The sequence below is a fragment of the Syngnathoides biaculeatus genome, chromosome 1 (assembly GCF_019802595.1).
Source record: "Syngnathoides biaculeatus isolate LvHL_M chromosome 1, ASM1980259v1, whole genome shotgun sequence".
Taxonomy (NCBI): Eukaryota; Metazoa; Chordata; class Actinopteri; order Syngnathiformes; family Syngnathidae; genus Syngnathoides; species Syngnathoides biaculeatus.
Genome location: NC_084640.1, coordinates 12,197,002 through 12,223,738, shown reverse-complemented (window position 1 = coordinate 12,223,738; position 26,737 = coordinate 12,197,002). Strand labels below are relative to the sequence as shown.

The following is a 26,737-nucleotide window of genomic DNA, read 5'->3' as shown; positions in this document are numbered from 1 at the left end:
CAAAATATGTACTCCTCACTTTCACCAAAGACAGCCGTCATCCAGCTGGATGTTACAAGTGAGCTGGATGTGAATTTGTGTTTGAGCTTGCTAAAGTAGGCCAGTCTCAACGCAGCGGATTCTTAACCATATTCTCAATTGCTTGCAGTCTCGACCATATGCAAGAAGATATTTCAAACAAACTGGCTGTCAATGTGTAGTGTTCACACCTACTTAAAAGTGTGAAGTTTGATTTTTTTTTTTAATAATCTATACACCATGTCAGCCTTTATAACTTACACTACACCCCCCCCCCGCTGCTGCTGACTCAATTCTTTAAAAATTAATCAATAAATACACAAACAAAGAGCTGTCCTGGGATGAGATGAGGAGGCACAAGCAATTTATTTTTGAGCTTAGCGAGTAGATGTAAATGAAGCGTCAGTCAAAATGACACAGCGTTCTTTCAACCGGTCTACTGGGGCAATGCGACATCTTCCATGGATGGCGCAGAGGCTTCACCAAATCCAAATATTACCTACTATAGTTGAACCAGCAGGCTGGTCTTGTTCATGAAAAGGCATTTTTTTAAGCAGATATTAATGTAAATGTACATGACTACAGCTTCAATTGATTCATAACGGCATTTAATGTTACAAAAGTAAAATGCTTTTTTTCTGGACAAAGTAAAGAGTAGGCTTCAATAATACACTGAAGAAATCCTTGTTCATAAGAGACAGCTTGAGCACTCAGGGTTTGGAGACTTGCGCTTTAAAGTTTAGCTACTGAGTGATCCAGAAAACACGAAAAAGTACAATTTTAAATTCAACCGCACACAGAAATACTGTATCCACAAACACAAGAGAGCAGAGCCTTTGAGCTTCAAATGATGCATTGGAAAAACAGCAACCCGCTGATATGTTGACGTTTAGAAACAACTTCCTGCCGTGTTAGCATAATTGGTGTCAGAATCCGATTTTCACAGCGTGTGAGGCACGGGCAGCAGCCAGAGGCTACTCCGCAATGTTCTGTGAAGGCCAATACGGCGCATTGCCGATTTGTCAAGGTGTCGTGATTGTGAGCTAAGTGCATGCGGAACAAAGAGAGAAGGAAATTGCACATTCACAAAAATATACATTGATGGTGACTGTACTAAGCCACAGATATAGCAAGTAAGTTGGAATTTGTCAGTCATTTCTCCTTTAATTCGGGACACTAGGAGAGGCCACAGACAGTGAATCAAGACTATGTTTACGATACATCTCTTCATGAGTAAAAGGTGCATGAATTTGGTTTCACATCTGCTTGAGAGGCTCTCAAAATATGATGGGTTGCTTGCAAAGGCTCAAGATAATGATCAAATAAAATAGGACTTCTTTGCTGGCACTATGGAGTTCTTTACGCGATTGAACTCACTGACATGACACTATAAGCTCACCAAATATATTTATGAACTAATAAAGGACAATGGCTTCCTACAGAATTTGAGAAACTGAGGGAACTGCTTGTATGAGAGTCTAATTTGAGTTTAGACTTGGCTAGAAGCCAAAGTCCGTCCGTATTTCCAAATCCAGACTGTATTATTATAATTTCACCTCTTATTCTTAACTGTTTTCAATGTTGATTTGCAGCCTCCTTTAGTTTCTCCCACCTCCATCATATTGTTGTTTGTGAGTAATTGTTGCATATGTTTTTGGAAAAAGGATGCATGCAAGTCTTCTGAGCATGATTTTTTTTTCCCCCTAAGGCAACGTTCAGGATTGCCAAATATTGAATGACATCATGTTCTATTTTGAGATTTATCTGTTCACTGACACGTGGGTGGAGGAAGCTCATGGCGGGGAGGGATCTGAAATAAGAACACGGTTATTCATTGCTGGGTGTCTGCCTGGAAAAGGTGTTGGGATGACGGGAGTACGTAATGGTAAACATTTATTGCTGGTGAAAGAGGAGTGTCTGCTCTTTCGTTTGCTAAGGTTGTTATATTGTCATAGAAGTCATTTTTACAAACTTGGGTGAGATTTGTTAGATTCCATTTTAATGTTTTTACACTGGACACACATGATTGGGTGCTCTGTGAGGCAAAACATAATATTTCTTTAAGAAGAGTGATTTGTCATCGCCCGCGCAAATCATAGAATCAAGAAAGTTGGGTAATGAACCCTGATAACGCGGGGTTTTTATTCTCGACTCTTGTCTGCCTCTTAATGTGATAAAATAGTTCAATCACGTGTTATGTGTTCACACTAAGGAGAGAAGATGGGGACGGATGCAATTCGTTGGGTCTCTTTTGATTCTGCTTTAGCTGTTTTGTATTCATATGAGAGAAACAGAGAAAGAAATGGAGAGTGCTATGAATAGAAAATAGTCATGCTGCAATGGCAAATTCTGTGGGGAGCCTGATTTTGGTGTGGTGAGTGTGCATTGAAAAATAATTGATATTAACACGTGGTTAATTTTATATGCACTATGAAGACAGTGGGGCAAATTTGCTTTGTGTGACGAAATGGTACAAGGTATATAATACAACAACAATAACTGAAGGTCAAATTTTGACCGTGTCATTATTGCTTACGTCGGGTCAAATCGGGTTAGACAGTACAAAGCTCAAAAAGAAAGAGCATCTAATGCATCGTTTATTTGTGTGCTGTGACTTGATTATATAATATCCTAATTATAAAGAAAGATCAAGAAAATCTGGTCACAATCCTTTCATTTTCTATAGCACTATTCCTGCGCAGGGTCAGGAGGGATGGCTGAAGTCAATCACATGTGACATAAAAGGCGGGCCACACAGTGGAAAAAAGAAAAAAAAATGAACTCAGTCATAGTGCTGACATTTCAATTAACCCAATAGACAATGTTATGTATACATATGCACTTTTGGAAGGAAGCCAGACTGCACAGGGAAGGTGGACATGAACAAATGAAAACAACACCCAAGTACTCAGTCATGCTGTGAGTCTGTGGTTCAAACCACAGAGAGTATTTCTGCAATCAGAGGGCACACCACTAAATACCGCTTTCTTTTTCTATAACAGTAATCGGTAAGATAGGGTTAGGGTTCGCTGAAGGTCTGTTGCTACAGTCATAGTTTATATCTTCACATCTTGATTTTTATCCTGTGCCTCCCACCAGTAATCTATTTTTTTTTTTCAAGGTTGTCCTACACAGCTCACAAATGTTTGACTTCTGCGCTACCTTCACGAGTGCTATTTGCTATCTGAGGAATGCCAGAAATACTCCGCATCTTTTTCTCAATAAGGAATTATGTGGGCAGGATCAAAGGCATGTACATGAAGTATGTCTGACAAGGGGAATGCCAAGGAACGAGAGGTGCCAAACTCACGAATGAACCGTTATGAAAAATGGTGATGGACATTCCAATGTTAGATGTGCAAAATATGTTATATGGTGAGAATACATCAGCCAAAGAAAGAGCACAGTATATAGAAATATGCAAATAAAAGGAGGGAAACCATATAAAGCTATTCATGTACAGATGTAGAGTATGGCTTTATCTACACAATAGGTTTCAAACAAAAACTCACATTGTATCCAAGCTAAAGCACAATTATGAAATGAACGTGTCATATATTGACTGCAAAACAAAAAAGGCAAATTCCCTAATTCCTGTAAATACGCTCAGACCCAAAACACCGTCATTGTAAATTATGTTACATCACTTGTGGTGTAAGTCTACAAGTGTCATGCATTTCAATCATGACCATGTTGAGATGCCTAGCACACGTCTTAAAATGCCTCCAGGCTATTTTCCCGAATGGCAGGAAAATAAGGTTAAGACTACATTTCAGGCGAACGCAGTTAAGAATGCATTCAGATGCATCCTGCATAACTCTGTCGAAAAGCTATATTATTTTACATGCATCGTGAGACAAAACTGGATACTTTGCATACAAATATTTAGGAGTGACTTGAAAGAGGTCGCTGAACCATTCCGAGGGAGGGGAAAAAACAAACAAACACACAACTAATGTTTATTTAAAACAATGAACACCAACACATTCAATCCTGTCTATAAATCAAGGAAATGACAATATGACTAACATTGTATGAGCATTATAGGAGTATGTGGCGGACACTAGAGGAATTTCTGAGACCACTACTTTCGTTACATTGAAACTGACAGAGCGCCTAACTGTAGGCTACACATTTTATTCTTAGGATGCTTGGGTTTGTGTTGATAACTGTGTTGATGCTGGATGTCTTCCGACGGGGATGTAGCAGTCATGGATCAACTGGTAATGTCCTAAAGCTGCTGTAGATAATATTCTACACGCAGACAGCCCTGGATCTTTGACGTAATATGTCACTATGGGAAGCCAGCTATACAACAATGTACAAAGTACACGGTCATATCTTGTTCTCCACAAGTGAACCCGAAATATTTTTTTTTTCCACTCAGTAAGAAGTAGTATTTTTGCCACCTAGAAGGAAGTCAACTACAGGCCAAGATCACCTCGGAGGTGATCCTGTGCGTGTGATGTGCACCACTGCACAAATGGAAGTACATTTAACAGAAGCCGAGAACGTCATCAAACTAGCAGCAAGTCCACCAAAGGAAAATAAAGAGCATTGTTCAAACCTAATAGTGCTCCCAGGAGCGGCCTCGATGGTCCACACGCAGTGCAAGTTATGTTCATACGGAGCAGGGTACCCAGGAGATAAAATCCGACCGGTGGCCTCATCCTTAATGGTGCCCCCACATTCAGCTGGAAAGAGAAGGAAACATTTGTGGGTCAAAAAAAAAAAAAAAAAAAAAAAATGCAAGCAGTTTGTACATATTTTGTGTGCCATCTCATCTGACAAGGATGACAATGTAAGTGCTTTTCCTCTGAGAGCATAATCGCTCCTCTATACAGGATACAAATGGAGATTGAAGAATTATAATGCTTACGGGATGAGGACAAGACGATTGCGATGAAATACAGCACCCGGCTATGAGCCAAGCACATGAAAACAAATAGGCCGAAGCTAAAAATCACAATATATTAAATCAGCCATTAATATTGGGAAAGGGCCATCAGAGAGTGGAAATATCCATATCTTTTCAATAAATTGACAAATGTGCATATTTGCATTTATGCACTCAAACAACAAACACCCCAGGTCACATATAATCATCTCCTGTCATATAAATACAGCAAATCCGGCACACTAATATAAAATGAAGTTTGTCATCTCTGCCTGTGCAGTCTTAAAAGAAAAAGAGTTCAAAGACAAAAATGTTAGATGAATGACTACAAAGTATATTGTCAGTGACGTTTATTTCGTTATTTTAATGCTTCCTATAATAATCTCTAAAATATGAACTGTCCGTGAACCTAAATGAACCAAAATAGATTATTATTGTGAGTCCTTCCATCATATCTGCTGCCGAAATAAAACACATTTATGAGAAAATAATTCAAAAGAGCAAAATGCTTGCTTTCCACCGGCAGTTTATTTCAGAACTATTGTGTAATAACGCCACATATCTTGTATTTTATAACACTGACTATGGAAATGCGACCAGACCTTTGCCTGAGGGATGCCATCTGCACATATTGGCAAATAAAGTCAAACTTTGTACAATGATGATCTTACTCACCAACACAAAGCGGCAAGGGGCTGTCCCATGCCCTCCTCTCCCCCCTCAGGCAAGTGAGCACCTCGGGGCCTTTCAGGGTGTAGCCGGGGTCGCAGCTATACGACACGGTGCTCCCTGCAAAATGACCCTTGTCTTCTCGCTTGTAGCCGAACTGTGGTGTGCCGGGATCTTCACATTTCACCAGTTCAAAGCCTTGGTAGGAGGGAAAACGTCAAACATGGATTGGAGGGAAGAATAAATGGATTGATGAAGGGATCCCTGACCCATACTACATTTTCTTTTCTGTGACAGAGAGATTTTGACTTACTAGTGAAATGTAGCTCAAAGCCTTTGCTGGTATTGTCTGCATTGGTGATGAACTCCAACCACATGGAGCTGGAGGTGGAGTTCAAGGTCGTATCGAGCATGTCATTGCCTGTAAACACTCCGAGCAGACGAGCCGAATTACTGCTGCCATCAAACACCTGAAAAGTGTCATAATAACGGAGGGGAATATTTATTTAGGGTGATCAGTGGTGAGCATGTAGCTGTATCTACACAAACAAGACTGCAAACACACAGGGAGGGAAACTCCTTCCCATCTCTCACTTTGAGTTTGTCGTCCTCCTCTAGTCGGAAGTCTCGCGCTCGGAGCTGGATCCCTTTGCCCGACTGCGTCTGGATGGAGTAAATGCACTCATGGTTGTTGCCATAGTAACTGGGGTAGTTGGGGGAGAGAAGCACCCCTTGCATGCCAGTCACGGAGGAGCCACATTCAGCTAGAGAGAAAGAGAGGGAACAGGGAGAGCAGGAAGGAAGAGTAGAGAGGGGGAAGGGGAAGGGTTTGGCGAGAGCACAGAACAAGTCAATCGCTATATGATTGGAACTCAGCACATACAGTATGTAGTTATTCCCTCAAGCAGCGGGAAATGAGCGGAGATGGATGAGATGAGGAATGCGGTCACAATCTACAACTGTATGCTGATTGGTCCATCAACATAATCACAGTGCCATTTGACTATGATTAACAGTCATTTTTGCTTAAAAAAAAATTCTCATTTGCCGGTCCACTCAGGGGCCAAAGTGAAGGAATGTAACGACGTGTGGAAAACAGCAGTCAAATTTGAAATGACTTCAAGAGTAATGATGGTGGTGACTGAGAAGTATATTCAAGGTCCAACGTTTAAGTTAAACATTATGCATAAAATGTGTAGTTAATATTATGAATGCATGGGAATCAAACTAGCAACTGGATTGCATTTAGATTAACATTTTGGGGGGTATTCAAGACTTATAACTGTCCAGAACAAACATTTGAAAGTAAGCATTCTGTAGATGTTCACAGTACTGACTGCCAGAGAAAAATTCCTTGTGTGGTTTTACACACTTGGCCAATAAAGCTGATTCTGATAATTAAACTAAATGCATACTGCAACTTTTTTTTCAATAAGATAAAAAGTTTCAAGAATTACAAGGAAGGATTAAACTAGTGTAATTAAGTGCATGCGACTTGCCTTTTGTGGAGACATGACTATGTAAGGGTGGACGGGAGGTGACAGGCTAAAATAAAATATGTGACCACCTACCAACACACCTTGGCAGAGGGGAACTCCAAATCCGCCTCCTGCCCCCTAAGCACACCACTCTCGCAGGACCCTCTAGTCTGTAACCAGGGAAGCAGGAAAAGATAAGGGCATCTCCCACTCCATACTGGAGCCCCTTCCTGGTACTGTAGGGGGGGATTCCTGGATCCTCACATGGTTCAAGATCATATTCTGGGAAAAAAACAAAAATGAAGACAAAGAGTTCAACATATTGTTCTAAAAGCAAATGTGCGTGTCACAAGCTTGAAACCGCTCCAATTTACTACCACATTCATTAAAAAAAAAAAAGAAAATCAAAGGCTTATACAGCATAAAATGTAAGATTAAGACATGTAATTAACAATTTGATTATGCATATCTGGGTTCATGTAATTGCATGTTGCTAGTGGTAACACAGTTGGAACATTTTATCCCACAAGCTCAGCACTACTGTTTGTGACAATAGCCCATTTTAATTAAAATGCTATTGACTGACTTGAGTTCTGATTTCAATGTGGGACATTTTGAGTGTTTTGTGGTTGTTAACCCGTAATAGTTTCTAAAATATAGTTTATGGCAATGAGGTAATTGGATTATTTAAGATCCTCATACAAAACCCAAAACATACCAGATGGACGCTAAATGCAAGTAGTGTGTTTGGAAAGCAGGGAGAAAGAAAAGCCTTTATTGAGCAAGAGGTGGATTATACGCCGTTATTATCACAGGGGTGTGTTCTTTGCATGCCAGGCATGTTTTTGCAGCGTATTCATGGTAACATTTAGACTTTTTTTTTTTTTTTTTAAAACAAGAGGAAGTGCAGCTCCATATCAATAAATGTGTCTTTTTACATTGGTTTCTGTTGACCCCTTCTGAAATTGAGGGGCCAGGAGGAGAACCATTCTCAAAGGATACGGGATTTTATGTCTGGAAGTGTGGTATTAAGTTGTGGCAAGTATTTAGCATCATCAACATCAGCAGTACAAAATCCATCCTTAGACAAAACTCAGTTTTTTTCATTAAGTGCAAATATAAGTAGATTGTGCTGTTGTCATATGTTGCCCTGTAGCAGGCAGTAAGTACGTTCCAGTACTCCTTGTTCATACTGGTTATATACTACAATGTATTCCAACCTTTATTGAACCAAGGAGCTCATTCCACTTAAGAAAAATCTCACGTCACACCACCACATAAAAAAAAAAAAAATCCATTTACTCACAAATTAACTTACTAGTTACTTCCTTTGCATCAGAACATCCCACCAGATTACGCTGTTCGATTGACAACATGACTAAACAGTCTTACAGAGTGACACAAAGAAGACATGCGGTCTCAACTGTCTTATAGAGTGACACAAAGACATGCTGTACCGACAAAGATCGATTTTGAGAGATGAACTGAGGATTCTGAGCCACAAACTGGCTTTTGCATGAAATCGATGATGTTTTTATTTGAACAAATTTTTTGGAGAACTGCACTCACTGTTTTGCAAACATAGCAAAGCTAATAAAAAAAACCTAATAATTGGTCTGCCAGTTACTATATCCTGGAGGCATAGCTAGAGAAACAAAGATATAATTTTAATTAATAAATGTTGATCATTTGCCGTGACACCCATGATGATCTACGATTGGAAATCATTGATGATGCCGCATTGCATTATGGACTTTTACATTCATGTACAACAAAAAGTTATTCCTACAAACAAATGTGTACCAAATGATGAAATCCATGCTCACCAGAGAATGTGATGTTGAACCCTTCGTACGAAACGGAGAAGTCAGAAAGGAATCGAATCTGAGCCGTGTAGTTCCCAAAGAGACCGGCGCTCAGAGGCGGCGGCAACGTGGAGCCTGTCAATCTCCACAGTGGCTGTGAAAAGCTGCCGTTCTCTGTCACCAATAAGTGGTCGTGAGGGCTCTCCAGATGGAAAGTGTGGAAGTTGAACTGTACACCTTAAAAGGCATGGGGGGAAACAGGGTCAGTGGTATTTTATTTATATTCATTAATAAGGATCAGTATAAGAAAAAAAAACAGCAGTGTTCATTTGATGCTGGCACTATTCCAACGGCGATATGACTAGTGAGTCTTCACCTGGCACTGCACCCCTAGGCTAGCCTATCAGTGCTCCTCTTTTACAAAATGACAGCTTCTTAGTCAATGCATAGAGGCCATTAAGATGGGCGGTAGATGACATTGTAAGGTGAAGGAATTCTGACTGCGCTGACATTGCGACACATAATTTGTTCTCTCACCTTTGCCGTGGGAGGTCTCGATGATCCAAGTGCAGTTGAGGTTGTGCGGGTAAAAGTCTGGGAAGCCAGGAGACAGAATGGTGCCAAAGTTGCCCTGGATGTAACCCCCGCACAGTGCTGGTGTCAAAGAGAAAATGGGAACAGTGCATGTGCGTGAGGAGATGAAAAGAGACAATTCAAAGTAGAAAGTCAAAAATTATAACACGACTATGTGCATTTGTAAGAAAATAAAACAAAAAAGAATCTGACAGTACTATCATCAATATTGTGTGAATAAAAATCAATAGTCCTGAAATATAAAAAACATTTACAGCAGAAGAAAAGTTCACTGCTACCTGTATAAAACATGACAAAATCTAACATTTTTAAATCTAAAACAAAATCAGATAGAAGTAATGCTGTTTGATTTTGTATTCATCACGACTGACATATTTGGTGCTCTAAATACGGTTCCTAATGTTTCATCTTTAAAACAGGAGGCAAATCTGGCACGCGACTTGATTTTTAGGTCAGCAGTCTGGAGCGTACCATCACAGCTAGGCAGCGGGCAGCTCCACTGAAAATTGGGTTCGCATTCTAAAGGCTCCGGATCACTGAGCGTGTACCCCGCGTCACAGCTAAATGTCACCAGAGCGCCCACGTAGAAGTCATTGCCGTGTCGCAGTCCATTGACAGGTATGCCCGGGTCCACGCAGTGATCGGACTGCAGCTGCAAGGCTGCAAAGGACGACAAGCAAAACACATTAAGAGACGTGTACAACAACTAGGAAAATCCCCTGACTTTCATTAGGTCAAACAAGGGACAAAGAATATTGAAAATACAGCTTAATTTTTTTTTAAACCAGCCCTGATTAATTATTTACTAGAGCATCCCTTTTTCAACAACGAATGAGAAGTTTTAGTCCTCTTTCCCACTCCGCAGTATTTCCACTCGAGTGGGACTCATAGTAAATTATTCATGGTTCGCAAAGATTTACCTACAGAGGAGTTGCAAAGGGATACCACAGTGAGCAAGACAAGACAAATTTAAGACAATCTGGTGACCAAATGTTTAAGCATAGAGATGAATGTTTGATTGATTTATCAGTTGATGTACTTTCTTAAATCTTGGCCTTCCAATCACAACTTCTTACTGGATTTAAGATACCGGGTCTTTGAGTTCAAGTCTTACTGCTGCTTGGATTGAATTTGGGTCTGTCTAAGACAAATGACCATGCTACATTTAGCCTTCACCCACGCAAATTCTTACTTTCGTAGCGTATTCGGAAGCCGATGTCAGAGTGACTCTTGTCGGTGGAGAAGAGGAGATACAGGAAACTGGAGGTACTGATGAGGAACTGAGGAACTTGAGTGCCCTGGTAACTTCCAATCAGTGGTGAAGAGGGAAAACGGCCATCACGGACCTCGAGGACATCGTAGTTGACCTCAGTGCGGAACCTGAAGGTGCGGAAATGCCTTTTAAAGTGGTGGGGGAAGTTGTATTTCAGAACTTAGCTGGTTTCAATTCACCATGTTGAATACAGTAAAACCAAGAAAAATAATAATTGAAAGAAAGCCAGAGACAATTAGCACACGTATAAGTTTGATTTCGGTTAAGTTTCTAAAAGTTTAAAGAACAAAACAGCTCAAACCAGATGAATTATTCACAATTTACAGATGTATTTTAAGGTATTTTGCATGCTTCCCTGAGTGTGTTTGTGCGACACTGCGTGTGCACACTGCTCGTTTGTCTCTGCCTTTTGTAAGTCGAAGTACTTCATCTTCAAAAGGCCCGAATAAATTGCTCTCACTCAGAGCTCTGTTATCTAAATGAAGTGTTTTGTGATATTTTATTGATGTTACATAAAAATGATAGAGGAACAAACATTTATGTTGTATTCATTTTTCATGGCGTGCTATCAAGGCAAGGGATGAGGACATGAGAATGAGCCTTGGCAAAACGTTAATGTTGCGTTTGATCCGACAACCCCCTGTCTCGCTCTCATTCTCATACACTGTTTCGGTTTCTCACTCCATCACACAACCATCACAGCAGATTACATTCTTCCATCTCGCCAGCGTCCCCTGACAGACGCGAGCATCGAAAATACAAGCAAACTTCTTGCATGTCTTGAAGGGCTTCTTTGTGTGCATTTGGTTTCCCGTTAGTGTCAGGGTGTGCAAGTCCCCCAGGAATTGGCTAACATAAAAAGGGATCAAACACTCAGATGAGGACTTAATCAATAAAACATGGCATCCAAGTTGAGGAGGGTACAATATATGCTAATGTGTGTGTACACTGACTGTTATGGTTCCAGAAAGGGGTAAAATATGAACAGAAGAATTCTCCATCACACACACACACACACACACACACACACACACCACACACACACACACACACACACAAAGTAGGAATGAACACGTTGAGAATAAGAGAAAAGTGGCACCATTTGCTCTCTGGGTGACTCACTTGTCGAAGATGATTTTGATGGGGTAGCCTGGAGGAGCTTCAATGATCCATTCACAGTTAAGGGCCTCCTTATAAAGTTCTGGCCAACCAGGAGAGAGGATGATCCCACTGGGAGCCTTCAGCTCTCCTCCACAGGGGGCTAAAAGAAAGAAGGATAAGACAGAACACACTAAGATATATGATAGGATACATAAATGGTCCCATCCCATTTCTTTTACTGCAAAAGTACATTGGTGACAGTTCACTTCAAGGTTAAACATTTCTCCAAGGAACATAACCCCCATCGCACGTGTCGTGTGCTTATAGCAGGGATGAATAAAATGTAAATCCATGTGTTTGCATATATTCGCTCCATCGAATGTCTGTAGGCGAGACGGTGGATTAGCTGGTAAAGCGTTGGCCTATCAGTTCTGAGGACCTGGGTTAGATCCTGGCCCCGCCTGTGTGGAGTTTGCATGTTCTCCCCGTGCCTGCGTGGGTTTTCTCCGGGCACTCCGGGTTTCGTCCCACACCCCAAAAACATGCAACGTTAAATGGACACTCTAAATTGCCCCGAGGTGTGATTTTGAGTGTGGCTGTTTGTCGCCATGTGCCCTGCGATTGGCTGGCAACCTTAACCCTTTCTCACCTTCACATCGAGGAACAGCGTTGTCCCAAACCACATTGCCATCCTTGAGGATGCAGGATATGGTTTGCGAGCCGTGCGTCTTAACAAATCCCTCCTCGCACAGGAACGAGATGGAGCTTCCCAGCTGAAGGCTTTCACCAAAGCGCTTCCCATTGACCGGGACTCCTGGGTCGGGGCATTCATTGTGGCGAAATGCTAAAGCACAATGTGCAGAGGAGAGGAGCATGATGAGATATAAATTACAATTTTTGGATGACACCAGAACAACTTCATTTTGTTCTCTCAGTCTCATCTCCGTCACGAGAGTCAAACACCTGAAACAAAGGCAAATCGACTTATACATCACCTGCACTACTTTCTCACTCACCCTAAGGCATACACGCAGCAAGGTAATGCGTTGGTGTTGATGAATCCCCCACATGGATCCATTGAACCCGAACAGAGTGTGAGCCACACATCATCTATCATGCTGTTATTTATTAACACACCCAAAATGGTCTCAATGCAGTTTGGCGCTCCCTTAATTAACGTGAATGAAGGGTGGGGGTGGGGGGGGGTATGCCGTCTTCTAGTCAGACGACATTGTCCTCTGGAAATAAGTGGCACCTTCAATTGACAGCTCCTGTCACCAGCCTGTATTAGTTATATATTCACCACTTGCAACTTTCTCATTAAAATGCATGAGCCGCCATGTGCTTTTCACAACGTGGCTTCACTGGGGAGCCCGTTTCTGAGCAGGGTGATTTGTGTCGCCTTTGTTAAGGTCAGAATTATTTTGAAATAGTTGTTAAGTATATAACTTTCAATTCCTTAAATCAACATCAACCAACACACCAGATGGGCTGTTTGTCAAGTATTAGAAACTGTTTTGGGAAAAAGGAAGGTGAGGTGGAAAGATGGTGACAAATTTGAAGGTGAATGGACAGGTGTGCTTTCAGCCACATCTGTTCCAGACCAATCACATCAACAGAATGGGAAATCAAAGACGAGCCCACATTTCAAAGATAGCAGCACAGGAGTATGTAGATACACCGATTTTTTTAATTTGCTGTGCAATTCTGATCAAAATGCCAATTCTGAGCCCATACTTGGTTTCTGGGGTGGCAAGTTGTTCCGTCACAAATGAACTGATACCTGAGGTCACAGGCTTTTGCAGCAACATTCATATTTTGGGATACAACATTCAAGCGCGTTACATACTTGTGCATTTGCACTGCAACAATCTTCTAGAAAAAAACAAAAAAAAACCAAATCACTATTGTACAGTATAGCCGTGAAACAGGTTTACCAGCATGTACAAACCCATCTGGATTTTTCCTCAGAAGTCAGCAGCAACCCAGAATAGAATATAATGAGCGCTGCTGCAATGTGTTTGTCAGCTAAGGATGGTTCCCGTTTGTTCTAGATTTATTTAGATGTCAAGCCTCTATATAGGCAAAAAAAATGAGTTTGTCATTTTCATGGAGTCGTTTGCAGTGTCACTGTGCGAAGACTATGTCGCATATAGGTAGAAGAGATTGCGGGAGATAGGTAGCTCATTGTTATAGCGCTTGATTTATGAGATTCATTTGCATATGCATTGGCAAACGCACGGCCTAGGACATAAAACATTAATTCCAGCCAGGCTTCCCGCTAAACCGTTAATGCAGTTTATCACCTTTGGTACTTACTCGTAAAAGTAATGTTAAAGCCTCTGTTTGTGTACGTGTGGTCAGTCAGGAACTCCAGGCGTGCGACATGGGCGCTGGTTGTTATGGGAGGAGGGAGAACATCACCGGAGAAGGTGCCCAGAATGGGAGACTCGGCCTAACAAAAGATCAACAAACATTGTCAGAAGGAACTTTTTTTAAAAGTTGAGAATCACGAGCCAAAGTACCTTCCCCCCGTCCTTAATCGAGAGGAAGTCAAATTGTTTCTCCATGCTCAAGTCGTTGAAGGCCAAATTAATTCGGCTCTCCGGGTTTGTGATGATCAGCCAAACGCAGTGCATGTTGTTGCCATACTCTTGCGGGTAGTTTGGTGACAGCAGCACTCCTGAGGGTGTGGTGAAGTTGAAGAAACAGGAAACTGTGCAGAGGTAGGACAAAATGTGCAGAAAAGAAAGCAATGAAGTGCCAAATGTGAAATTGAATTATCTTAAGTGTAATACATTCTATTCAGTCCAGAGTAATCTTTGCAGGAATAAAGGGACTGGACCGAAATGAAAGAATATTCATAGGGGAGCCCAGTTTTCAATGAGCTCTTCACTTCTGATTTTTATTCAGTGAGTGCAATGAAGCTCATCAGCTAAAATAGAAAATTAACTTTTTTTCAAATATTCGATTAATATTTCACTCCGCGGACATGAGATAATCATTATACTTGAGCGCTGATGGCAATGCCTGATTGTGTAGAACTTCAGATCATGAAGAGTGATATCTTCTGGACAGTTTGTCTTAGTCTATAAACGTCAAAAGACGTTGCCTCAAAAACAGTATTTGCAAAATCCAGTATAGCGAGAGAAAATGTTTCATGGCATGAATGCCATCATTGGATGCCTAAAAATAGCAACAGCACTGGTGAAAATGAGGATCTGTCAGTGTTAATTTGTGTAATTCTTCCCCACCTCCCCAAAAAAAGACATCATTGGTTTTCACTTCACAAACTATAGGCAGTAAACAAGATTAGGTGACACTCATTCTGTTGACATTGTCACTACTCTGTGTCAATTACAAAAGGATGTCTTCATTATCTAAATCGTGTTTTTGTTTTTCAAAAATGAGTTTGCAAATGTTTATCTAGATAAGAGAGATTACCAAACTGTTATATTATCAGTGACAGAACAATGCAAATGATTTGCATGGTCAGCTCTTTGTTCCCCTCACGCCGACTCCCTCTGTTTGTGATCATTAGAAAATAAAGCGGCGTATTGTTTCAAAATTCACATCGGCTGCCTGCAAACGGCGGAGCTTATCCGACCATTTATTATGCAACAACCATGTGTTTGTCGGTGCCCGTCATACATATTAATGCGCACAAATTCATTGAGCTCATGCGAACTTACAAACACAGCTGGGTTTCTTGGCGGACCACTGGTTGTTCTTCTGGCAGGTGATGTTCTTCTTTCCCACGAGCTCGAAGGCAGGCAAACACTCGAAATACAGCTTGTCCCCATGACGGAAACCTGTCCCCTCTCGTTTCCCATAAGCCGGGATGCCAGGGTCGCCGCAGCTGCCTTGGTCAATTTCTGTCGGAATAATTAACCAGACAAGACGGCTACTTAGCACGTGTAGCTAAATGAGAGGCAAAATTACTTCGCTACACAATAGACTGATTCCCGAATCAATTGGTCACTCTGAATATAATAATAATATATTATAAATACGCTTTTCTTCCTGACATTTTCACTAATAGGCAACCATTATGGAATTCATGTAAAGATGTGTTTCCACGAAGCTCATGGTATTGTGGTGATAAAAGTAATATAGAGATGAAAACTAGGACATCCTTACTCGACTTCGCATGTGTATATTAAAAAGAAAAAAGTAGTTTGTTTGGCATATTAGATGCAAAAAAAGGCTACTACAAAGTGTTGCCCTGAGCAAATTCTGACAAGATAACATCAACAAGTGATGGAAAGATTCCGTGCATCACATTAAATTGCCATGCGGATGATTTTGCTTTGAGGCAAATACCGTATATAGAGACATTCAACTGACAGCAGAGGATGGCATGTATTTTGCATTCAAGTCTAATCGTACTAAATTTATTTTTTCATAGTCACCCTATAGAAACACACTGCAACCTCCTTTCAACTTATTCATTTAATGGAAACATTGTATCATCTATTGAATACAGATCAGGCGATATCCTATTAAACTTGACTTGATCATTGAAGGAATGCTCACTATTATAGACCACTCCATACGTTGTGCTCCCTCAAGGATAGAAAATTATGGATGTTTCTCTCCCAGTTTCTTATTACCAGAATACAACGTGTACTGTATGCAATCACAACAAAAAGACGAGCAAAGGGGTGATTTTTTTTCTTAATATGATCGTACGGTTTCTGTCCTGTACATAATCATCAACGTAATAAAGTAAATGTTCTTAAGCCAAAATCACACCCAGTACGAATAGGAAAGTAAAGTGTATGCAGGAAAGTAAGAAGTCATGTGAACAATTAATTGCATTTTTCATCCAAAATGTTGCATTGTCATACACGATACACATGCTGCATGAGTGGACCGTCTTTTCATTTCCACAAACTGGCATCCATTATTATTGTGGACGTATTTTTTCTGACAACAAGAATTTTCTTAATTGACAATTGATTCGACTTGCATTGGAAGCTGATTGGGAATCAAACAAACATGGACCCCTCTCTATTCCTAACTGTGGTCATTCCATATTTTTAAAATGTATACTGTACATGCCACCAGATTGCATATAGGAATGCTGGAATTATTGTCTGGCCTAAAATGATCGTGAAATACACGTGGGGTGATGTTGGATCTAAAACCACACTCATGTTGATTGTGATAATCATTTACATGTACTCATAATGAATATTTGTAATTCAAGTTATATTGTATTCTTCAAAAAGATATGTATATGCTCCCACTGAGACAGCCTTATTCACAAGGCAACACATGGATCTTACATGCAAGTCACTTTAAAGGGAGGAGAGGCATTGCAGGGCATTTTGAGATGATGCTGAGACTGAAGAAAAAAGGCAGTGAAAGACAGTGTTGTATTTTATCTAGAGCCAAGCTAAGTAAAATGGAGAAAAATCAATAGATATTTCAGCAAAGAAAAACTCCACTATAGCCCATTCAAATAGTAATCCAAATATCCTTGTCTTTGATTATGCATGTTTCCAGGTATCTCTGCGTCAAGCATAAACAGTATTTGCTTGCTATAAATAAGGGAAGGGCCTTAATGGCATGCTTGTTGCCCATCTGCTTGGCTTTACAGAGCTACCCGAGCGTTCTAATGGGCTCTCAAAAATACATTACTGTCGACACGAAACCGATGCCATCTCATAAGGTACAAAATGATGAAGGGGTTTTGCTTGCCAAATACCCAAATATAACCAAAATGGACATGGCTGCACAGAGGACTGTATAGGTGCGTTAAAGCACTTCTGATCAGAACTGATTAGTAATAATGCATGCATATACCGGGAGTTCAATCTAAATGAACACAAAAATGCATGTCAGTATCAGAGGCAAACACAGACGTTTCTCTAATTAACTGTGGAAAATGTAAAGGTTGCAAATGGTCCAACCAAATTGTGATTATTAAAAACAAAAAATGCTGTAATTTTATCAGCATCCAATACCACAGCTCTTTGAGCATCATAAAAGTGAAAACAATTAATAAAATATATATCGAAATACAAACAAATCTAGAGTTGCAGCTTGTAATGTGTTCGTCTTTACGGTGCCACAATATTTTGTATGCAGTAATTAAGTGACGGCAGAAAATGGGTGACATGGGTGTGCAAATGTGTACCAGAATTGACTTTATTGGTAAATATTATTGATAGGGTTTAGAAATAAAAAGTGAGGATGCAAATTAGACTTTGGAGTTGAAGGGATTCAAAGCCTATCTTCCCCTTCATTAAGTAGAGCTCATTGTTTTAATTACATTTGCTTTCTGCATAGTGTTCTACTTTCTGGGTTATTTTTACTGATGAAAAACAAACATCTGTGGGCCAGGGAGACAACTTGCTACCCAGCTAAAGGTAAACAAATTCATATAGAAACAGAACTCTCGCTAACTCGCACATCTTGACCTTGATGAGCCTACATGAGGATGTTGAAATAAGAGCTCTTGCTAAATTTACGTTTGATAATGACGGGCAAATATCCACTTTACACAGCAGACACGCAATCAACGTGCATTTTTCAAGCAGCCCTTACCTTCATAAGACACCTTGAACCCCAGAGAGCCGCTAGTGTCGTCCGTTTTGAAATTGAGCCACATCTGGTGACTAGTGCTGACCACGAGGTCCGGAGTGGTGGTACCTGACAGGCTAATAAACACGTTTCTTAATTTTCTTCAGCAACAAGCTCAGAAAATTTAAACATAAAGCAGAACATAACAAAGCAAAATGTTAAATCAAATTATAATACAGTATAATACATACGGTCTAGAATGAAAACCCTCTCTTTGATGCAAGCAAATAAAAAAAAAAAAAAAAACAACAAAAAAATCTAAACAGTTGGAGTCAAGTGAGTGGCAAAAGGAGCCAAGATCAGTCAGTGGCACAGAAGTAATTTCCTCCAATCGGAAAACTAATTTCACTCAATTCTAATTAGGAATTCCAACATGAAGCATTAGTGATTAACGGTTCTAATTTTAGTGATGGCACATGGAAGGTGGTTTGAATATAAAGGAGGCGGTGTTCGACGACTGTCTCTGGCAATTTAGAAAATTCCAGTGGTTGTTATGATATTGGACTAAATGGTGCTGTGGCTGCTTCACATGCACCCGTCGCATCAAATGTTGGGGAAGAAAGGGAAGACGGCGGGGCATTAGCCCTGAAAACAAAACAACTAAATAATAATAAGCAGAGATTACAGAATCCAAGGGGCAACAATAAAACTGGTCCTTGAATACGATGGCATCAATTTCTTTAAGGGCATATGTAGAGATGTGAAGCAGAGAGAAGTTCAGAGGTGTCACTCACACGTGAAAGATGGTCTTCTGGTCGCCCACCACGTCGCCATCCCCCACTGTCAGCGTGTCATAGCCTCGCTCCAGGTCAAAATCCTCAAAAGTCAGCTTGATCACCTAGACAACATTGGGGACAGTGACGGGGCCACTTTACACAACAGATGCTGAAACAGATCTGACAGAGGCCTTTTTGTATCTGTCACTTTGTTCTTCTTATACTGTATCTTATGTCTCCATCCATCTTCTTTAGGCATAATTTCAGTCAAACCTTTGACCTTCACTCTTCAAATCTTTAATCAATGCATTGTGCGTTCAACGTATTAGGAGCTCATGCCGTAATATACTAGTCATGATACCACGAATAATTTTTTTCATAAAGGTCATCGTAAAAACTTAATGGGAACACCAAATTGAAAATTACTTGCTTTATGTGAAATCATTTCAAAAAGGAACGCAAGGGCGATCTTTGTCTGCAATTTGAAATTGGCTGCCATTCATGTCCAGCAAATGTTTTTGTAATATCATTAGAGGGCAGAGAGCATAGCTTAATGAAAAAAGCTTATACTAAGTTCAGTAAATGGAAATTGCACTCAATATAATGTCAAACTCACTGCCTAATGAAAAATTACCATCATGGAAGGCAAAATGGTTTGTGCTGAGGTCGGATCTATCAAATTTCAGACCTAAGACTTTGTGTAAAATACAAGGTGAGGATAGTATAAGCAATCATGGGGCAAAAAAAAAAAAAAAAAAAAAAACACATAAAGATAATGCAGTTTGCGGTTTTCGATGATTTAGCTAAGATATTTAGGTTGTCTGGAAACAGAAAGTCCTCTTAACATTGGACACAAGCTTACATTTTGCTCATGAAGTGACAAATTTGGATTTTGCTTGTGCTTGAAACCCAGTACCTGTTTGTGCGCAAGACTTCTCACACAAGAAAGTTTCCTTACACTGATCTAATGGAATTAGGATCTGTCAGAAGCTCAATACATAGCATTGCTCACTAGACAATCTGTTATTGTGTCCTGCACGGTGCAACCGGGGCTGGGCTCGAATCCCCACGCCACCTTTCTCACCAGTTGAGAGTAATCGCAAACCGATAGGCCAAAGATCACCAAACATTGAAGACATCAGGGGAGTGAGGTTCACCAACACAGCACTCACTAGGCTTTGTTACACTTGCAGTACAAGGGAGCAAACAGTTCATCATTTTCCACGTGGTTCCATTAAATAATATCTGTTTGGCTGGGTGGGCTTCATAGTGGTTGTAAGACTTGATAGTCTGAATACTCACAAAGCCTCCCTATCTCTTCTGCTTAAAAAAAAAAAGAAAATCTCTCTTCACCACTAATGGCTCAAACAAGTCCATTTGTCTCCGAACGGCTCGTTTCCAGTGCGGCCTTATCCTCCTCTCTCATTTTCCTTATCAGTAGTGTTGTTCTACAAAAGAAGTGTGGCGAGTTGGGAAAAGTCTCCAAATGTTATAGCAGCAATTGGCTAAAGCACGAAATGACTCAGATGTGTCGGTTAATGGTGGCCGATGAAGCTCATTTAAAAAAAGTGTAGATCAATTGGGCAACATTTTTCATCTGGATTGCAATTAACAGAAGCTTTGCTCCAACCGTGTCACCTAAAAGCGATAGAAGCACCCAAATTCACACTGCACCGTAATGCATTCTTACCTTTAACGTGTCCGTCGCAGTGATGACCCAAGTGCAGTTGGCGTTGTTGTCGTATTGGACCGGGTAGTTTGGGGATGTCAAGACACCGCTAGGTCCTCTAAGTTGACCTCCACACATTGGGGCTAGAAGACGACAGAGAAGCGAAAGACTTTGACTCTCATTTGAGAGTTGATCACATTGGAAACTGCAGTCATCAGCTTGAGATCGGAAATCCCTAAAGTTTGGATTCCGATTCTTCTTGACCAAAGTGCAGCCTTTGATAAAGTTAATCGTGAGACTCTTCACTTCCTTCATTGAAGGTTAGGCCTTGAAGGCAAAGTTCTAAATTGGATTTCTTACAATCGTATTAATACTGTACATCACAATCTGGTTCTCTCGGTTAAGTTGAATCAGCTCCATATGGACTCCCTCAGGGGTTAATTCTTAAACACACACACACTATATATAGTATTTATATGATGACACAGCTTTACATTCTGTTTTTACTGATGTTAAATGTACGATGGACAAAATCTGTACACGACAAGAAATCCAGTGTCTTTTTATCGGTCTCCTGTCTGTGTAAAATCCTTGAAACCACGCCAAAGAGTCTAGCATGATTTATGATCACAATCATAACTTTGAGAAATAAAACTATGTGAAAGCGCCAAGACTCCCGTTTATAATGTCAGACACAAGTAAGATGCTTCCCTCCACAGTCGGGTTTCTAAATGGAGCTTCAAGGTTTTGCAACACTAGAAATACAATGTGCGCAGCAAATGATTCAATGAATTTCCAGAGCATTAAATCATTCCTTTTCACAGAGAAATAGTTTAATGTTCTGTCTATACGGGTCATGTCTACAGAGAACCGTGAACAGTAATAGCATACCATACTTCGAAGAATATAGCATGAACCTTGCTCTGCAGAGAAAAAAAAAAACATTTGTTGGCTGATAAGATCTAGTTGTGGCATCTGCTACAAGTTAGTATTTGAATGTAGAGTTATAAGTTGGAGGTACACTATTGCAGTTCTATACTGTACTGTCGGCGTTCAAGCGTCCACCATGGACTTGATAAACTTGCGAAATGACCTCACTGCCTTACAAAACCAATAATTGATTTATTTGCATCAATAATAAAAAGCATATGTACTACTAAAACCAAAAATACTAGTGGTAATATTGATGTTTATCTCTGAACGGTAGTGTACGAAAAATATGGGCTTTGCCAAAAAATGCTAGCAAATCTAAATCTTTGGAAGGAAGGGTAGTTTTGACATGAAGACATTTCCGTATATGGAATGCATTGATACAATCACAAGAACCCCAAACTAATGTGGAGACAACAAAGCAATCTGTTGGAACAACAATAGGTCCTCAGTGCAGAGGGACTGTGAAAACTTTGAAGCAACCCATCCTTCAAAGGACAATGTGACTTTTGTTATCAAGGCCTGCGGGGATCTGCATGGTAGAGCTGTTAAACATCCTTTCAAATTAAGGCAGAATTTCAATGAGTGCTTGAAGGGAATTGTGTGAAATGTGCGTGTGTACGTGTGTGTGTGTGTGCGCGCCGAGAGTGCCTAAAATTATTCAAAAGGCCATGGATGTGAGGCCTGGCAAAACACTTTAAAAAAGCTGCTGCAAAGCAATTAATGATAGTTGTTCTGACCTTGAAGGTGACCCTTTCAAAAATAACAGTGGAGAGGAAGTGCAACAGTACATGTGTTAAAAAAATAAAAGTAAAGACCATGTTAAATCATCGTGGACAGCACATTCTTTTGAAAAGTGAAAACGTTTTGATAATCCGGACCGCATGCTAATGATGGCGCTTTCATTGTAACGTTGACTAATGCTGATGTAGGATACAGATCTTCAATTATTCCTGGATGAAGTTTAATCATCATTTAACCAAGTGAGGCAGAACAAGGCATGTGACCAAAGGTTAACTCAGGTAGATGAAAATTAATAATACAGAGCAATGTTGCCAATATTGCTGCGTGTGCTCATTATTTTTTTTTCCCCGTTAGTTGTAAGAAAAAAAAAAAAAAAAAAGAACCCGTAACAAAGAACCTCCGACCAAAAATATTTCTCAAGAACGTTTACCTCGCATTACATCACTGAATGCTTTGATTTAATTGGATCACTCCAAAAGAATGAATAGGTAATCCCATTGGAGGGATTGGCGCTCACGTTTACAGAGCTGGTTTATTTTCCCAAACGGAACTACATTTTGGAATCCTGAAAGAAGCGAGCCTTTGCCAAATCCTGTGTGTTATGCACAATAAAATGTCAACGTATGACAGCGTGCCATCAAATTCTAATCGTGCAACCTGTGTTGCACAGGGGGGGCTTGGCGCGGTGACCTCCATTTCTCGTGCACCGGCACGGTTCCAACGCAGCGTCAACACTTGCCTCTGCAGATGGGCCGCTCGTCACTCCAGCCCACGTAGCTGTCAGTCACCCGCAGACAACTGATGCTCTTGGAGCCCTGCAGCTCGTAGCCCTCGTCGCAGGAGAAATGCACGGTGGCTCCTCGCCTGCAGTCGGGTGACACGCTTTGCATTCAGGGACAACGCAGCCACGGCGAGAAAACGCCGCTCCCACTTTCCACCTAAATATTTGACAACTCTTTCATTTCACCTGAAGTCTGAGCCTTTTCTTTTCCCCCGATCTGGGATGCCAGGGTCAGGACACATGTTGTGTCCTTGTGCCACACCCATCTGAGACACTACAGTAAAAATACACCCATTTTAGTATTCTCATTATTTTCACATGGAAAATGTTTGATGCTGCAAAACAAAAAAATGTATATACTGTCTGGCATATCTAAATTTCTCATTCTTGAGAATAACTAATCACAAAGGATGATTTCACTTTTCATGGTTAAGAAACTCAGTTTGTGCATTTTGTTGGTTATTATTGGTAACCAAAATAATTTCAAAGGAACAAATGTTTACTTTGTTGACTTACACACTGATATCTTGTGGTAGTTGTCTTTGCTTGGGAGCATCTTTACGCCTCGAGACTTCAGCTCAGTCATCTTCTTAACTGAAGAAGGAAAACAATTGTTTTTTAAGAGAAGTATATTGACTTGCATTATTATTAATTTACTAGTTTGGAACAAAGGATGTCAGAGGATAAATACAATGCATCATCTACACAATTAAATATCTTTAATATAAAATCCAGAGACACACAATCATGACATAGAAATTAAGAAAAATCAATCTTCAATATCTGATTAATGAATATTGAAAGATCAATTTCAAAAACATCATCAAAACTATCTGCTTCTTTTTACACTAATTTAGTTTAATTATTTTGTCACTTCCTAACGGTTAACGTCTGTGCGTCCTGACAGGTAAAGTGTGCATTTGTAATGACGCTGACGATAAATACAAAAGAGAATAAAGACAGTGTATTCAAGAAATACCTTTTGCTGCTCTCATAAAATAAATGAAAACTGAAAGTGAGACTTAATGAGCGCAAGTATTCTTTCAACAGTCTGAAAATGTGTTCAGAAAAGCTTTCTGTGGATTTATGGGAATTGTCAAGCAAATGGCAGGTGGTGGTTGGGTAATAAGGAGAAAGAACGTTTCATTTTATGTAAGTGTGAAGTCTATATTTTCTTTGAATCTTCCTAAAATATTTATAAGTGAACATTTAATCCCAACCCTTCCTTCGCTCCCCCTCCACATCCTGTACGGTTCTATCTCGCTTTCCTCCTCATTTGTCTGTCTTTTCCCACTGCCTCTGAAAGCCAAACACCTATTTTTTATTTTTTTTTTTTTGAGGAGGAATAATCCATTTCTCCCAGCTCATCCTTTCCGAGACTTGGCCCTTGAACCTCAAAGAATAATGGGATGAGAAATGGCAGTGGTGGAAGGAGGGAATTCTATTTGGCCGTCAAAGTCCGTCGTGGTGCAATGTACAGTGGCTATACAAAGTGAACACAATTGTGCTGAGGATTATATTGCAAATAAATCAAAAATAGTAAGAGCAATGTTACCTACGACGTGCTGTGTTAAGTTCAATCGAAATGGAAACATGTTTTAGAGCAAAAAGAATGCCTCTATACAGATATGCAGGATATATGTGTGTATATATATTTAGCCACTGCCTTACGATATCCATTATACATATTCACTGCCGTATAAGAATGATTTTGAAAAGTGTCCAACTGTATTTTTTTTTCGATTTTTATTTATTTAGTTTTGCTCATTTTCACTCAAAACAAGAAAACATCTTGTCATTGTAGCAATCAGATTTTCCTCCACTAGGTTTGACATCATCTTTTCTGTTCGGCATCAACTTGAGTGGAATAAAACAAAAAGCAAGTTGATTAACCTTTTATTTCCCTGGGAAGAGATTTATCACCTTCTTATATTATGACTTATCTTTCCACACAAGTTCACTGGTTCAGATTTTGCGCTTGAGATGCGGCTCAATAGGCGAGGAGCCGAGGAGTGTCCAAAAGAGGAAAAATGTGCTCTCTCTTGATGTTTAACGGTTGTAAATTGCACTTCACTCTGTGAGGACTTTAACCTGCTTTTAATTTTCTCCACAGTGTAATGTTTTGGGCAGATTTTAAACACTTCCTTGGTCATAAATATTAATGAGCTCCTTTAGAAGGATGCCAGTGACATAAATGTGCATGTATGGCGGCTTTTCACATCATCCTATACCTTGATATTGAGCACTGAAACCTTTCAGCTTGTGGTTGCCGTCAGATATAAAATGCAGACGAAGCCAGTTTTTGCTGCTAATTATTGGGGAAGGGAGGTTCGGCCCAGTGAACCTGGAAACAAAAAAACACAGAATGGACATTAGTACCTTCAGTTTGTAAGACCGGAGCATTTCCAGTATGGAAAAACTTTATGAATTGAATACAATCCACACAGTAGAAACATTAGTTTGCACATCCTTTGCATCTGAATGCGTTTGCAGAAAAGGCCCAGCGCTCCCAAATACACTAGCATATAATTACAAGCACTTCAATTGTGTCAGGAAAACTTGGAATTTTTTCAAAGCTTCTTATCTTATTTGATTTTTTTTATAATTTACATTACTTATTCTTTTGGCTAAGTGTTCTCTAAAAACAAAGATGCCCATATTTTATTCAGTCCATTCTTTTAAGTGGCTTTACTGCAGTCCGTCAAAATTCAAATTTAGTCAAGCCAGGAGGCATTGAATATACGCTATCTTAAATGGCGGTGGAACCTGTCAGTGGCTTGCATTCTTGTTTCGTTCGGTTAGTGTTTATCCAAATATTTCACATTTAATGAGAACGCATAATGGAGATTTTGAAGTGCTACCTATCTAAGGAAGCCTTCATAGAGGATATTACGTGTGAACAGCATGTCACCGTACTATTGGCCAATAAAAATTGAAGTAGTATTGATATTTTCAGGAACAAGACACTTCTTTCCCAGGCTTTGGGGGGGGAAGAATTATGTATCGTACTTCACAAATACTTCAAGTGTCCTCTGATCTGTATAATAATGAGGCTTCTTGCTTACCAGCCACTTCTGTCCTTATTAAAAAGAAAGTCACTTGGGAACACACGATTTTATCATAGGACGCACTAACTCAAGGGCGGGCGGCTTCTCTGCCAAATTACCTATTAAAATTGATAAGGTGTGATATACTTTGTGTAATATGCATATCTAAATATTAATATAAGATTTTGGTGTAAAAATGAAAACGGCTGCCCAAACACTGATTGTACACTAATGTATGCTTAATATACTAGAATATATCATGAGAACAAATATATACAGTTAGGATTGTTGAGTCAAATTAGCATGTAGCAAATGAATGTGGAGATTGTTCCCATTCATACCAAAACTAACCAAAGACTTTTCATGTAAACATACTCCACCTTATGCCATGTACAAAACATCTTTTTAATGTTAGTTAGGGGTG

General features: G+C 40.0%; 1 protein-coding gene across 1 annotated transcript in view; it reads right to left on the bottom strand.

The window, feature by feature from the left end:
* The window catches only part of csmd2 (CUB and Sushi multiple domains 2), a 234,610-nt gene that overhangs the window by 49,204 nt on the left and 158,669 nt on the right, over window positions 1-26,737 (bottom strand). The window contains exons 10-30 of the mRNA XM_061816677.1: window positions 25,498-25,610; window positions 23,783-23,860; window positions 23,453-23,540; window positions 23,225-23,349; window positions 20,833-20,954; window positions 19,161-19,264; window positions 18,391-18,503; window positions 15,528-15,710; window positions 14,361-14,551; window positions 14,155-14,290; window positions 12,485-12,679; window positions 11,857-11,995; window positions 10,654-10,841; window positions 9,933-10,121; window positions 9,405-9,521; window positions 8,889-9,104; window positions 7,156-7,344; window positions 6,179-6,348; window positions 5,898-6,054; window positions 5,591-5,782; window positions 4,586-4,712 (exon numbers count right to left, since the gene is read on the bottom strand). Of these exons, the coding sequence (XP_061672661.1) occupies window positions 4,586-4,712; window positions 5,591-5,782; window positions 5,898-6,054; window positions 6,179-6,348; window positions 7,156-7,344; window positions 8,889-9,104; window positions 9,405-9,521; window positions 9,933-10,121; window positions 10,654-10,841; window positions 11,857-11,995; window positions 12,485-12,679; window positions 14,155-14,290; window positions 14,361-14,551; window positions 15,528-15,710; window positions 18,391-18,503; window positions 19,161-19,264; window positions 20,833-20,954; window positions 23,225-23,349; window positions 23,453-23,540; window positions 23,783-23,860; window positions 25,498-25,610 (3,132 nt within the window). The remainder of the gene's footprint in view (window positions 1-4,585; window positions 4,713-5,590; window positions 5,783-5,897; window positions 6,055-6,178; window positions 6,349-7,155; window positions 7,345-8,888; window positions 9,105-9,404; window positions 9,522-9,932; window positions 10,122-10,653; window positions 10,842-11,856; window positions 11,996-12,484; window positions 12,680-14,154; window positions 14,291-14,360; window positions 14,552-15,527; window positions 15,711-18,390; window positions 18,504-19,160; window positions 19,265-20,832; window positions 20,955-23,224; window positions 23,350-23,452; window positions 23,541-23,782; window positions 23,861-25,497; window positions 25,611-26,737) is intronic.